Source organism: Natator depressus, chromosome 2, assembly GCF_965152275.1.
Source record: "Natator depressus isolate rNatDep1 chromosome 2, rNatDep2.hap1, whole genome shotgun sequence".
Lineage (NCBI taxonomy): Eukaryota > Metazoa > Chordata > Testudines > Cheloniidae > Natator > Natator depressus.
In genome coordinates this window covers 167,380,733-167,394,363 of record NC_134235.1, presented here as the reverse complement: position 1 = coordinate 167,394,363, position 13,631 = coordinate 167,380,733, and the positions used below count along the sequence as shown (strand labels likewise).

General features: G+C 38.7%; 1 protein-coding gene across 2 annotated transcripts in view; it reads left to right on the top strand.

The window, feature by feature from the left end:
- CNTNAP2 (contactin associated protein 2) overlaps positions 1 to 13,631 on the top strand; it is a 1,640,949-nt gene that overhangs the window by 1,492,620 nt on the left and 134,698 nt on the right. For both annotated transcript variants that reach the window (XM_074945269.1, XM_074945270.1), the window contains exons 17-18: positions 9,947 to 10,165; positions 12,070 to 12,306. In XM_074945269.1, the coding sequence (XP_074801370.1) occupies positions 9,947 to 10,165; positions 12,070 to 12,306 (456 nt within the window). The remainder of the gene's footprint in view (positions 1 to 9,946; positions 10,166 to 12,069; positions 12,307 to 13,631) is intronic.

The window sequence follows — 13,631 nt, the reverse complement described above, 5'->3', positions numbered from 1 at the left end:
CTTGAAGTCTATAAAATCATGACTGGTATAGAGAAAGTATATAAGGAAGTGTTTACTACTTCTCATAACACAAGAACTAGGGGTCACCAAATGAAATTAATAGGCAGCAGGTTTAAAACAAATGAAAGGAAGTATTTCTTCACACAACACACAGTCAACCTGTGGAACTCCTTGCCAGAGGATGTTGTGAAGGCCAAGACACTAACAGGATTCAAAAAAGAACTAGATAAATTCATGGAGGATAGATCCATCAATGGCTATTAGCTAGGATGGGCAGGAATGGTGTCCCTAGCCTCTGTTTGCCAGAAGCTGGGAATGAGCGACAAGGGATGGATCACTTGATGATTACCTGTTCTGTTCATTCCCTCTGGGACACCTGGCACTGGCCACTGTCGGAAGACAGGATACTGGGCTAGATGGACCCTTGGTCTGACCCAGTAGGGCTGTTCTTATGTGCTAATGCAGTGCATCTTGGTGGATTCAATTTCACACTGCAGATTAATCAGTGGTGGTGGGTGAATAGTACAATATAATTTAACTGTATGCTGCATCCTTCTTAAAGACACGGAATTCCTTAATGGGACATGGAGAGGGATAGTCAAATGATGGCGAGAGATGGAAAATCTGTTATCTTATGATTTCTTTGCTGGAACTGACTCTTCCCCCAGGTTTTTAAGTCTGTCCGCAGCCTAGGGGTCCTTTTGACTCCTCAGTGCTAATGAAGGCTCATATATCTGTAGTGACATAAGTCCCCCACCTCAATCTATGAGTGACGAGATTAAGCCCAATACTATTGGATAGTAACAGAACACAGTGATCCATGCACGGACTAAAAATACAGTTCACCAAAATGGAAACCAGCTCTTCAATTACCACCATAAAACTGAGTCCTCAGTAAAACTGCCTTCCCCACAAACACCTACATGAAGAAGCTGTAGCTCAGCAACTCCTGGTTAAGTCATACCAACAAGGAAGAATAGGTCAAAGCTGAGGGCCCTCAGCCCCCTCTATTAACTCAGGAGGTCTCCAGCTGGAGTGCCTGTGCTGATCATATCTGCCATAGCATGGGACAGGGAGAGAAGTGATCTCACACCTCTACATGTACCTGGTCATGTATGGCTTTTACATCAAAACCAACACCTTAGACTCCAGCCAGAAATCAAGAGGCAGGCAGTACAAACATCCTAAGGCGCAGATATCTTGTTTTCACACTGTGATACACTGCTTACATGGGCAGCTGCATTCTGCTCTGGCTTGTCTTAAGGTAACCTTATTCAGGGCACATTGCAATAATCCATTTTTGAGCTGGGAAAAAGCCTGGATGGTAATTGAAAGGTTTGTGTTTGAAAGAAACAGTCATAATTTCCTCGCCAAATGAAAATGGGGGGAAAGGGCAGTCCTGAATGCTGTTGCTTGGATCCAATAGCATCCCCTTGCAAACTCTGGTAACAAATGGCATCAGTAAAAAGGACAGAGATAATACTTTCCATATCTTCCAGTCCCTTCCCCCAACCTATAAGCATCGCTTCAATTTTATCTGCATTGAACTTCAACCAACTAGCCCTCATCTGTGTTCCAGTCTCATCCAAATACTGAGCCATGCATTCAGCAGACTGGATGAATCGGATGAGATAGAGATATGGATCCCGGTGTTCTCCGCAAATGGCCAGCACTGCTTCCCAGGCACCGTCACAGATCCATCTCTCATTGAACTCATTCAAAAAGCTCCCATTGGCTTCAATGGCAGTTGACCTAACTCCCCTAGGACTTCCATATAGAAATGAAGTGCCAACCTTTGAATCCCAGAGCAGTAAGTGACCTATTTTCACTAAAAGACATCTGTCCCCAGCCCTTTCCACCTTTATACTAAATGCATGGCCCTGCCTTTACTTAGACTCTTCCCCAAATTTTCTCTGCCATCTGCTTCAGGCTACCACCACCACCTTTGCCTTGAGCCTCCCAGCACTATGCTCAAATGCTGTACATGGCTTCAGATGCACACCACAATTTGTCACACATCTAAGAACAGAGCTAAAGACTAGGAGAACACACTTCAGGGGCTCAAGGTAGAGACAGTAAGGTGGGCAAAGACCATTAAGAAAGAAGGGTCCTGTCAAATATAGGGGATAATGAAGGAACAAAAAAATCAGCTGTCCGTTTAATCAGGCTCTTTGATATGTGAGATACATGTGTTGTAGCCTTAGAAAAACAACAGGCGAGGGAAGAGATTGTAACATATTTAATTTATCATTCAGATTGATCCAAATATTCAGGTTTCGTTCAGATAGACAGGGGGGTTGGAGCTGATGCCCATTTGTCCACTTGAAGGAATCAGCATTATAAGTGAATGCCTTTCTAGAAATAACCAGCTAAAATGGCACAGAAGAGGGACAATATGTTAATTGCATCTTTTAAAGATTAAACTGAAATGATTTTAATAGTATCCAGACTTGTATTTCAAGCAATTAATGTGACAACCTACACATGTCCTCATAAAATACATAGCAGCTCTTCATTGCAGTGGGGCAACATTTCTTAACAGATCAAATACCCTGTCTATTCTCACATGTAATCTAACTGCAATTTTACATTAATCAGATGTAGGTACTGCAAACACCACAAATTAAATAAGGTGCCCTGAGGGTTTAACTCAAACAGAAGAAAGCATTATCATCAAAAAATATTATAGAGAGACTGCAATTGTATAAGATCCCTTATGCTTTTTGAACAGCTCTTTGATATAAAACATTCAGTGTTTTTTGTTCTTGTTTTTCTCTGTGTCAAGGTTCCTTCCCCACTCTGAACTCTAGGGTACAGATGTGGGGACCTGCATGAAAACCTCCTAAGCTTACTTTTACTAGCTTAGGTTAAAACTTCCCCAAGGTACAAACTATTTTACCTTTTGCCCTTGTACTTTATCGCTGCCACCACCAAACGTCTAACCAGTATATTACTGGGAAAGAGTCCATCTGGAAACATCTTTCCCCCCCAAAATCCTCCCAACCCTTACACCCCCTTTCCTGGGGAAGGCTTGATAAAAATCCTCACCAATTTGCATAGGTGAACACTGACCCAAACCCTTAGATCTTAAGAACAATGAAAAAGCAATCAGATTCTTAAAAGAAGAATTTTAATAGAAGTAAAAGTAAAAAGAATCACCTCTGTAAAATCAGGATGGTAAATACTTTACAGGGTAATTAGATTCAAAACATAGAGAATCCCTCTAGGCAAAACCTTAAGTTACAAAAAGACACAAAAACAGGAATCTACATTCCATTCAGCACAGCTTATTTTCTCAGCCATTTAAAGAAATCAGAATCTAACACATATCTAGCTAGATTACTTACTAAATTCTAAGACTCCATTCCTGTTCTGTCCCCGGCAAAAGCATCACAGAGAGAGAGAGAGAGAGAGGCTTTGTTTCTCCCTCCCTCCAGCTTTTGAAAGTATCTTGTCTCCTCATTGGTCATTTTGGTCAGGTGCCAGCGAGGTTATCCTAGCTTCTTAACCCTTTACAGGTGAAAGGGTTTTTCCTCTGGCCAGGAGGGATTTTAAAGGTGTTTACCCTTCCCTTTATATTTATGACACTCTGAGATTTGTTTTGTTGTATTGTAAAACACTTTCACAATTCATAACTAAAAAAGGTGAAAAATGCACACTGAAGATGCTATCAGAATAAATGAATAAAAAGAATAGTTCAGAAGCCTTAGGCATTTGGTTGAAGAATTTCCAAAGGGGTTTAAATAAACCTTCTTCAACATAGATGGGGTGTTAAGGGGTAAATCTCCTAAACAAACAATGTAATTGTGTGTTTTTCTTGTAAATAATATAGTATGACCTTTTCCAAACTCTGAGGCTAAAACTATATTAAAATTGTATCTCTATTTAAATTTTTACCTTTCAAAGAAAGACTAAAGACAGTTTTTCAATTCAGTAAACTTTTTTATAACACCTACTAGTTCAGGAAGAGACTTTTTTCTGTCTTTCTCCAGGCAACAAGAATTTCAGTGTGACAAGGAATCAATAGTATATTGTCAATGGACTCACTGGTATTTATAAAAATAAGTTTATAGTGACATCACTTAGAAATGCTAAACCTAGCAGAATTCATTTCATTTCTGATTGCAGAGGTGCAATATTTTATCATCAGAATGTGTCCACGCTGGATGTATATTTTCTAAAACGTTAGCCAGCTCTGAATGCTTAGGAAGGTACTGGGTCTGATATTCCACTGCCATTTACCTTACATAATTGTTTACACCATGCAAAGTGTGTGCTAGGTGCTACTAACTCAGAATAGTAGCATTTTATACCCACTTTGCTCTGCCTTTATACAGGTGCAAATGACTACACAAGATTCAAGGTACTAGAAGATCAAACCGGTTTCTGTTTTGATTTTTGTACAGCCATACTGGCACACTTAGTCATTTGGTCAAATGACAGAAGCTTTCACTAATTTGTTCAAATGACCATTTCATTTGGAAATTTAATTCCCATTGATTTAGTCAATCTAATACATCAGTGAGCACTGTCAAAAATTCTAGGGCTGTCAAACGATCAAAAAAAATTTATTGCGATTAATCGCATGATTAAAAAAATTAATCACACTGTTAATAATAGAATACCATTTATTTAAATATTTTTGGATGTTTTCTACATTTTCAAATATGTTGATATCAATTACAACACAGAATACAAAGTGTACAGTGCTCACTTTATATTTATTTTTTATTACAAGTATTTGCACGTAAAAAAACAAAAGAAATAGTATTTTTCAATTCAACTAATACAAGTACAGTAGTAGAATCTCTTTATCATGAAAGTTGAACTTACAGATGTAGAATTATGTACAAAAATACTGCATTCAAAAATAAAACAATGTAAAATTTCAGAGACTGCAGGTCCACTCAGTCTTACTTCTTGTTCAGCCAATCGTTCAGACAAATAAGTTTGTTTGTATTTGCAGGAGATAATGCTGCCCACTTCTTGTTTACAATGTCACCTGAAAGTGAGAACAGGCATTCTCATGGCACTGTTGATGCTGGCGTTGCAAGATATTTACGTGCCAGATGCACTAAAGATTCATATGTCCCTTCATGCTTCAGCCACCATTCCAGGGGACGTGCATCAATGCTGATGGGTTCTCCTCAATAACAATCCAAAGCAGTGCGGACCAACACATGTTCTTATTCATTATCATTGTCTGAGCCAGAGGCCACCAGCAGAAAGTTGATTTTCTTTTTTGATGGTTCGGGTTCTGTAGTTTCTGCATTGGAGTGTTGCTCTTTTAAGACTTCTGAAAGCATGTGCCACACCTCATCCCTCTCAGATTTTGGAAGGCACTTCAGATTCTTAAAACTTGGGTCAAGTGCTGTAGCTATCTTTAGAAATCTCACACTGATACCTTCTTTGGATTTTGTGAAATCTGCAGTGAAAGTGTTCTTAAAAAGAATATGTGCTGAATTATCATCCGAGACACGAAATATGTGGCAGAAGGCGGGTAAAACAGAGTAGGGTACATTCAATTCTCCCCCAAGGAGTTCAGTCACAAATTTAATTACGCTTTTCTTTTTAATGAGTGTCATGAGCATGAAAGCATATCCTTTGGAATGGTGGCCGAAGCATGAAGGCGCATATGAATGTTTAGCATATCTGGAACATAAATACCTTGCAGTGGAAATGCCTGTTCTCACTTTCTGGTGACATTGTAATTAAGAAGCCAGCAGCATTATCTCCTGTAAATGTAAACAAACGTGTTTGTCTTAGTGACTGGCTGAACAAGAAGTAGGACTGAGAAGACTTGTAGGCTCTGAAGTTTTACATTGTTTTGTTTTTGAGTGCAATTATGTAAGAAAAAAATTTGTAAGTTGCACTTTCATGACAAAGATTGCACTACAGTACTTTTATGAGGTGAATAGAAAAATACTATTTCTTTTGTTTATCATTTTTATGGTGCAAATATTTGTAATAAAAATAATACACGCTTTGATTTCAATTACAACACAGAATACAATATATATGAAAATGTAGAAAAACATCCAAAATATTTAATAAATTTCAAATGGCATTCTGTTGTTTACCAGTGCGATTAAAACTATGATTAATCATGATTAATTTTTTTAATCGCAATTAATTTTTTGAGTTAATCCCCTGAGTTAACGGCGATTAATCAACAGCCCTACTATAAATGTAGCAGGAGCTAGGAGAAACAGACTGCAAAAGAAGAACTGTAAGTAGCAGGTGTGAGGATGAGCAGTGAAAAGCAGGACAGATGAGCATACAGGAAATCTGTGTGACCAAAGGATTGCAGTGCCTTTTTCCCCCCTATATGACATACATTTGAAAACCACTTTCTCTGAGCTGCCAGTCCTGTGAACACCAGCCATCTGTAAGCGTCTCTTCCTCTAGTGGTAGTCTCATCATAGCAAATATAATCAAGCAGAGAACTCTAGAATGGAATTTTTCAGCAGGTACAAGCTAGAAGAATGGTGAAATAAGAGCTGAACCAGAAAGTGTTCTGGTGAAGAGAGAGACTGATTGATTCATAGATTTTAAGGCCAAAAGGGACCACTAAATCATCTAGTCTAACCTGCTTTATAACACAAGCTATGGATTTGGGGCAGGGGGGAGTAATATGACAGAGGTCTATAAAATCATGACTGGAATGAATAAAAATGATTAGGGAAGTGTTGTTTATCCTTTCACATAACACAAGAACTAGGGGTTACCTGATGAAATTAAGGAACAGCAGGTGTAAAACAAACAGAAGGAAGTATTTCTTCACACAATGTACAGCTAGCATGTGGTACTCATTTCCATGAGATGTTGTGAAGGCCAAAAGTATACCTGTGTTCAAAAAAGAATTATATAAGTTCATGGATGATTGGTCCATCAGTGGCAATTAGCCAAGATCATCATGGATGCAATCCCATGCTTAGAGTGTCCCTAATCTTCCAACTGCCAGAAGCTGGGGATGAACAACAGGGGATGGATCACTAGAAATTGCCCTGTTCTGTTCTTTCCCTCTGAAACATCTGGCAATGGCCACAGAAGACAGGATACTGGGCTAGATGGACTATTGGTCTGACCTAGTATGGCTGTTCTTATAACTGTCACCCCAATGAATTTGGCCCCAAACCATTGTGGGTTTTTGGGGAGGGAAAGTCAACTCTAGCATGTAACTTTTCAGCAGGGACAAGCTAGAGGAATGGTGGGAGGGATACTTGCTTTAAAAAAATCCGTTAATTGCTAGTCTTTTAGATGTCTAGGATAAACATGTTCACCCATCCCTGTTAAAGTCCCAATACTATTTTTTTTTTAGTCAGAGATTCCTCTGACTGCTATATACACTAGGATGTGGAGTCAGAAATTTATTAAAACAGATAAATAATGTTGCTTACCTGTAAGAACCAATAGTAGAAGTTGCTTGTAGGAGTTACTAACATGCAGCCTGTGAGCAATTTTATCGATTCTTTAAGAAGTACATATTGATATACTTCATATTTTCTTAGGCCAGCAAACTGGCATACAGATTTACTCTCCAATATTTTATGTGAGGCCTGTGTTAAATTTGTTTTCGGGATATGTCAATGTAATCCATGGATGCTATACGTCTCTGGTGCTTCTTCCCCTTTTACACTCAACAAAAATCTTTTATGAGAAGTACAATGTTTTGAGATGTTAATTCTTTTCCCTCTCGAGTTACAAGGTAAAATATTAAAATTTTAAGACTAACCAGTATGAATTTTATTCCTGCATATTTATGCTTTAAAGTCACAGTTAATATTTTCCTCCAATTAGTATGAATTTCCTTGTGTTTAAATACTATTATCACAGAGAAGAAACCTTTCAGGCTGCTACGCAGACCTTGATCTTCAACCATGATTAAAGCTGAGCTGTGCAAGTCTGGTCGTTATGGTTGAAATGTCTTCATCTCTTCCTACCCCACCTCTCTCTCTCTTTCTCCCCTTCTAGTTGCAATTATCTCTTTTAAAAAATGGCAGCTGCCTTCAACCAGAAGACTGAGAGCAAATGAGTCTCTTTTAGAGACTTTTAAAGTAGACTCAGTGACTGAATACTAGATGGGGTTTCACAAAGGCACCCACTGGCAATGTCAAAAATGCCGTCGAGTGGCTGAGAATGAGATGAACACTCTGTGTAGCAGTTCTCAATCTTATAGCCTTGCAGACAGCCCGCTTTCGGAAACAATTAAAGGAGTTGGAGACAGACAGTGTGCAGAGATATGAAGTGTTTTTTTCAGAGCAGCACAGTGGAGACAAAGCCACCCACTCTTCAAGGCAGGCTGCAATGCTTCCTGTATGCTAATGACTATATAGATTTGGTTCCAGTTTCTAAGTTGCCCTAACCTTATATCCCAAACCCCCAGAAGCTTGAAGCCTTCACCACATCAGAGTAAAACATTTTTACTAATCTCTGTAGCCAAGTCCTGAGCAAACAAAGGCAAACTGATTGCGCTGAGGGGCCAGGAGAGGTGGTCACTTCAAAAGAGGAAATAGTATTGCAGGTAGCTGAGAATGATGGATATTTCACTACCTAAACACCTGTATAATTCTCCTTCAGAACTTATCTCTTTCCATAAAAGGGGGTGGGGGGGAACAAAAATAAGTAAGATTTTTGCAGCAAATTTTGTTTAAAAAAGCATTCATAATTATGAAAAATGCTTATTCATGCGATATCTTTTTTGGGATGTGATACAAACACAAAAATGACTGCAGTTTGATTCAGCCTTGCAAAAAGCACCATGAAAATGTACTAGCCTGGGCACAAAAAGTATTTGTTCTCCTTTTAGTCAGCTGATAGGTAATAATGATATTTTACTAGCCCATCAAAAGCAATTTCCCTGTCTGGGTGTGTAAAGTTTTGCAAGACAGGCTGGAAGTGAATGATATACAACGTGAGAGGCACAACTGTACTAGATCCCTTTATAGCCCTATGGTGCATAAGAATTCTCTTAAAAGGATGACACAGCTGCCAGAAGTTGCTTTCCATGGATTCTTTTATACCTAAAAAAAATGAAATAGACTGAAAACCCAGTTGTCTTTACATCTAGGTTAAATCCTCCTTTGTGAATACTATCAGTAGCAATCTATTTTCTGATAATTCTTTGAACTGGTTTTCTGCCATTATATAATAATTTTACTGTAAAAAGGGAGCCTAGATGAATCATAGCAGGCAATTTGAGATCATGTTTCTCGTCAGAAGTGATCTATTCCTCATTAATCACTTTACCCTCCTTAGTAATAAGTGTCAATCGTGTGCTTTGCTGAGCAACACCAGATGGAAAAGTCCTACCAAGTATAATAGAAATTTATAAAGTCTTTGTACATTTTTGGACCATCCAATATAATTTAATCCGCCTAAGAATTCTGTAGGGTAATTTAAAAAACTCCTGGCCATCATTCATTACTACCATCTATAAATATATATTCGGTCTAGTTGAAAATTTGCCATCAAAACTTTTTTCCTTGGAAAATTAGGCTTTCAGCTAAACAGTTTTTTGTGGAAACTCTCTTTCTTCTAAAAAAAATAATTTTTACTTGGAAAACTGAAACCCAGAAACAGCTATTTTTCTTTAATGAAAAGTTTGAATTCCCTGCTGAAAATGTCAACACAAACACTATTTTTTCCTTTATGTACAAATTTTCTATCAAAAAAAGAACCATTATTCAACCGGCTCTAATATTTATACAGTAATTTTGATGGAACCCGGTTAATTTTCTGTAGAACCAGATTTGTTTAAATTCCATAGGAATTTTCCATAATGGCCTCCTGAGAAGTGCTAAGCACTATCAGCTTCTATTGAAGTCAGGGGATTTGAATGCACTCAGGATTTTACAGGACGGGTCCCAAGGTGGCTTCCTGTGTAATAGATATAAACAATCGTACTTTGAACCTCTGATGGATTTTCTCCCCTCTGGTATTTCAGCTGCTATTGAAGTGTCCTTTTCATTTGATGTTGGAAATGGCGCAGTGGAGATCATTGTCAGATCCCCCAACCCACTCAATGATGACCAATGGCATCGAGTCATCGCTGAGAGAAATGTCAAGCAGGCCAGTCTGCGGGTGGACCAACTGCCACAGGAGATCCGGAAGGCGCCAACGGAAGGCCACACACGATTGGAACTGTATAGCCAGTTATATGTTGGTAAGTAGCAGAAGAAATAACAGGCCCCAATGGTTAGTTACTCCATTCCAGCCACATCACGTTGGTGGCAGTTACAGTAATATATCAGGCTTCTTTCCAGAAGCACTTAGTGATGGTAGGGTACAGAATGAAAAGCAATGTAGCTTATAGAAGGAAGGTGACCCAGTTCAGAGAAACAAGTACTGCTGTGGTACCCTAGTATCATTGCTCCTTCCTTATTTGTAGCTCAAGCCTCAGGCAGGCAAGCAGCCTCTTTCCAGATATTTTTTCCCAAAGGATCTCCCACCCAGCTATTCAGCCAGGAACTGAAAGAGGCCTGGGAACGCCATGCAGGGAAGGAAGCTTATGGTAGTACTGTTTAGCTGGCGTCTCTCTGATATGAATAGCAACTCCATCCTACAGAGATTTGATCTCCCGTCCCCCATTTACCGTATTCACCCTGCAGTCTGACACCCCATCACCCACCTTTTGCTTGTGAATTTTAATAGCCAGTTATATTGTACCATATAACAAATACACATTTCACTGTTTGCCTAGCCACTTTCAAATGTTGCTAGCCTTCACTGCATTTTGGGTACCAAAAGGCTGCCATTCCAGCAACATTCATGCTTCTTTAGCTCTTGGGGCTCCACAATGCAGACATGGTGAGTTTCATGAGGTAGGACCAGGTTTGCATGAAATGATGAGCAAAGAAGCACTTTCCTACCTCTCTAAAAAAATTCTTTACCTCATTTCCTTACATCTTAGTGAAAGCTCAACAACAGAAGTAAATTAAAATGATGTACAGAACCTTCAGTACCTTGGTAAATATGATCTTGTCAGTGGAGTGGAAATAGCCATGTGTGTCCCCATTGTACAGTCATTATTCACAAGCTCGGTCTCTTCTTTAACATTTTTGGTATTGCTAAAGTTGATCTGAAATAAAAAGTCTGTTGCTGCATAAACGGAACTATAAATAGGCTTGGCAGAATTCAATTTTTATTTTCTTATCATTTCAACTGATCAAGTTTGTTTTAATCATTTTTTCAGATTTTTATCTATTTAAATTTTCACAGTTGTGGGCAGTTATGACGAGGGTCAGAATAAGCAGGGATTCAGACAATAATTAGGCAATAGACACTGAGATTCAAAAATGTCTGTCCTACGTGGTACATTACAAATCTTTAGAAGTGTTCATTGTTTGACTGTATTACGAAAATTGAATGTCTGTGATTGCACTAGATTTTCTCTCTGAATCATAACCATGGTCAAGTCTACTCGTGCCATAAATCTGAATTTCCCAATAGCATATTGAACATGGGCCTGAACTACTGAGTTCTCTGAGTTCTCACTGGCTCTCTGTTAACAACTTGCCACGTATGCTTGGGAAAGGCACTTAGGCCCACATTTTCAGATTTGATCGCTCTACTTCGGGCATTTAAAATCTATATCTAGACAACTAAATAAGTAGCCTGATTTTCAGAGATGATTGAGCATCTGTGCCTCCTATTGCAGTTTGAAAGTGTCAGCCTAAACCTCTCTCCCAGCTTCCCAAACTTTGCTTTAAAAAATGTAAAACTATGTAAGAGTTTATCGTCATTATTATTACTATGTATTATCATCAACCTATAGGAAAATGTTGCAATCCAAAATGTATTCAAGCATAAAACCTATTATTACCCCAGACACGATCTTTAAAAATATATAGGAAAAAGAAGAAATTAAGTCTCCCAGTCAAGAGACTGAGGGCCAGACTTACAGCAAATTAATTAGATAATGAAAAATGAATGAATATTTTAGGCTTTTAAAAGACATCCCAACCTACAATATGACCAGCTGTAGTTGGCAGCTCAGCGGGTTATTTGGTATACAGCAGCAATAATGCAGTTTAACTCTCGATTCATTATTTTTGCATTATCTCTCAGGTGCTGCAGGTGGACAGAGAGGATTTCTGGGTTGCATTCGCTCTTTAAGAATGAATGGGGTGACTCTGGACTTGGAGGAGAGAGCAAAGGTCACCCTGGGGGTGAAACCTGGTTGCTCTGGCCACTGCACCAGCTATGGAATGTACTGTGAGAACGGAGGTAAATGTGTCGAGAAATACAATGGCTACTCCTGTGACTGTTCCAAAACTGCATATGATGGACCATTTTGCATAAAAGGTAAATGTCTAAATGTGGAAGCCAAACCAACTAAGCAAAACAGAAGCACATATTAATTGTTCAAATGACAAGTGCATCCCTTAATATTCCTTACAAACCTATCACATTCACAGGGATCTGTTCTACCACTTATATATGGTGGATCTACTGCACATCTCACATTAGTGGTAATGTGCATTTCCTATTTAAATCCAATAACACATGGAAGAAAAGAACTTCAGGATTGTCTGTACTCTTCTCAGCAGCGTCAGGTGTTATCCTGAGCTGCTGAGTAATAAATTCCTATTAACACATATAATGTTTATTAGTTCAAACAAAAACTGAACTTTTCTAATACTCAGAGGGATTTAGCTACAGGGTATTGGTTGTAACTGTTAAAGATCAAGGGGCCAGTGTTTGAATACAATCTCCCTCAAATTTTTGGTTGTCTGGATCCAGGAGTTTGGTTGAAGTTCCTCTGGGTTAGAGATTGAGTGTCCCAGGTTAAGGGGAGGTTTATAGTTACAGTAAAGCAGTAGGGCATTTTGATTGGGCACAATGACTAATAAAGCACTGATGATATATCCATTTCATTCATGTGAAATGGCTAAGATACCAATTAAATCCTGAAAACCGAGGTTTATAATGAATCACTTTCATATCAGAGGAATTTCCATTATGTTGAAATACCGACCAACCATTTAAAAAACAAACAACAAAAAAACCAAAAAAGTCCAAAACGCTGCAGGAAAATTGGGGATGAAGTTCCAAGTTTGTTTTTATTTTTGTTTGTGTATTCTGATTGGAAATGATAATGGCAAAACTAAATTCTTTTGCAACCCACTGCTGAAGATTTAATCACATTTCCATGAGGTGCTAATCTCTCTGAATAGCCCTCTTTCACTATGTGTGTCTTATAAATATCTAAAATCATCCAATCTATTGCCTCTCCTAATTCTTTCTAGAAGCTGCATCGTGTGGTGCTAAGTCTGTGATTTCAGCTGAGATCATTTATTCGTTACTCTTCTCAATGGTTTTCATGATTCTAAGGAACCTTTGGTGTCATAAATTGCCTATCACAGTGTTCTGCCTTTAAATTACCCACCTTATCAGCAATCCTGCAGGCAAGTCTATTCACCAGTCATCACGCTGCCCTTGAGCAGTTCATCATGTCCATAGGGGATAACTACTATCCTTTGACATTCAGTTTCCCAACTCCTTCACAACTTCTATTCCCCTTCTCTTCCAGCCATGAATGAATGGAGATTACAGCAGAAAAGGCCAGCCCCAGGATCTCTTTATGCACTCCCTGGTTATGGGTTGAATTCCCTCCTCCCCAATGCTTT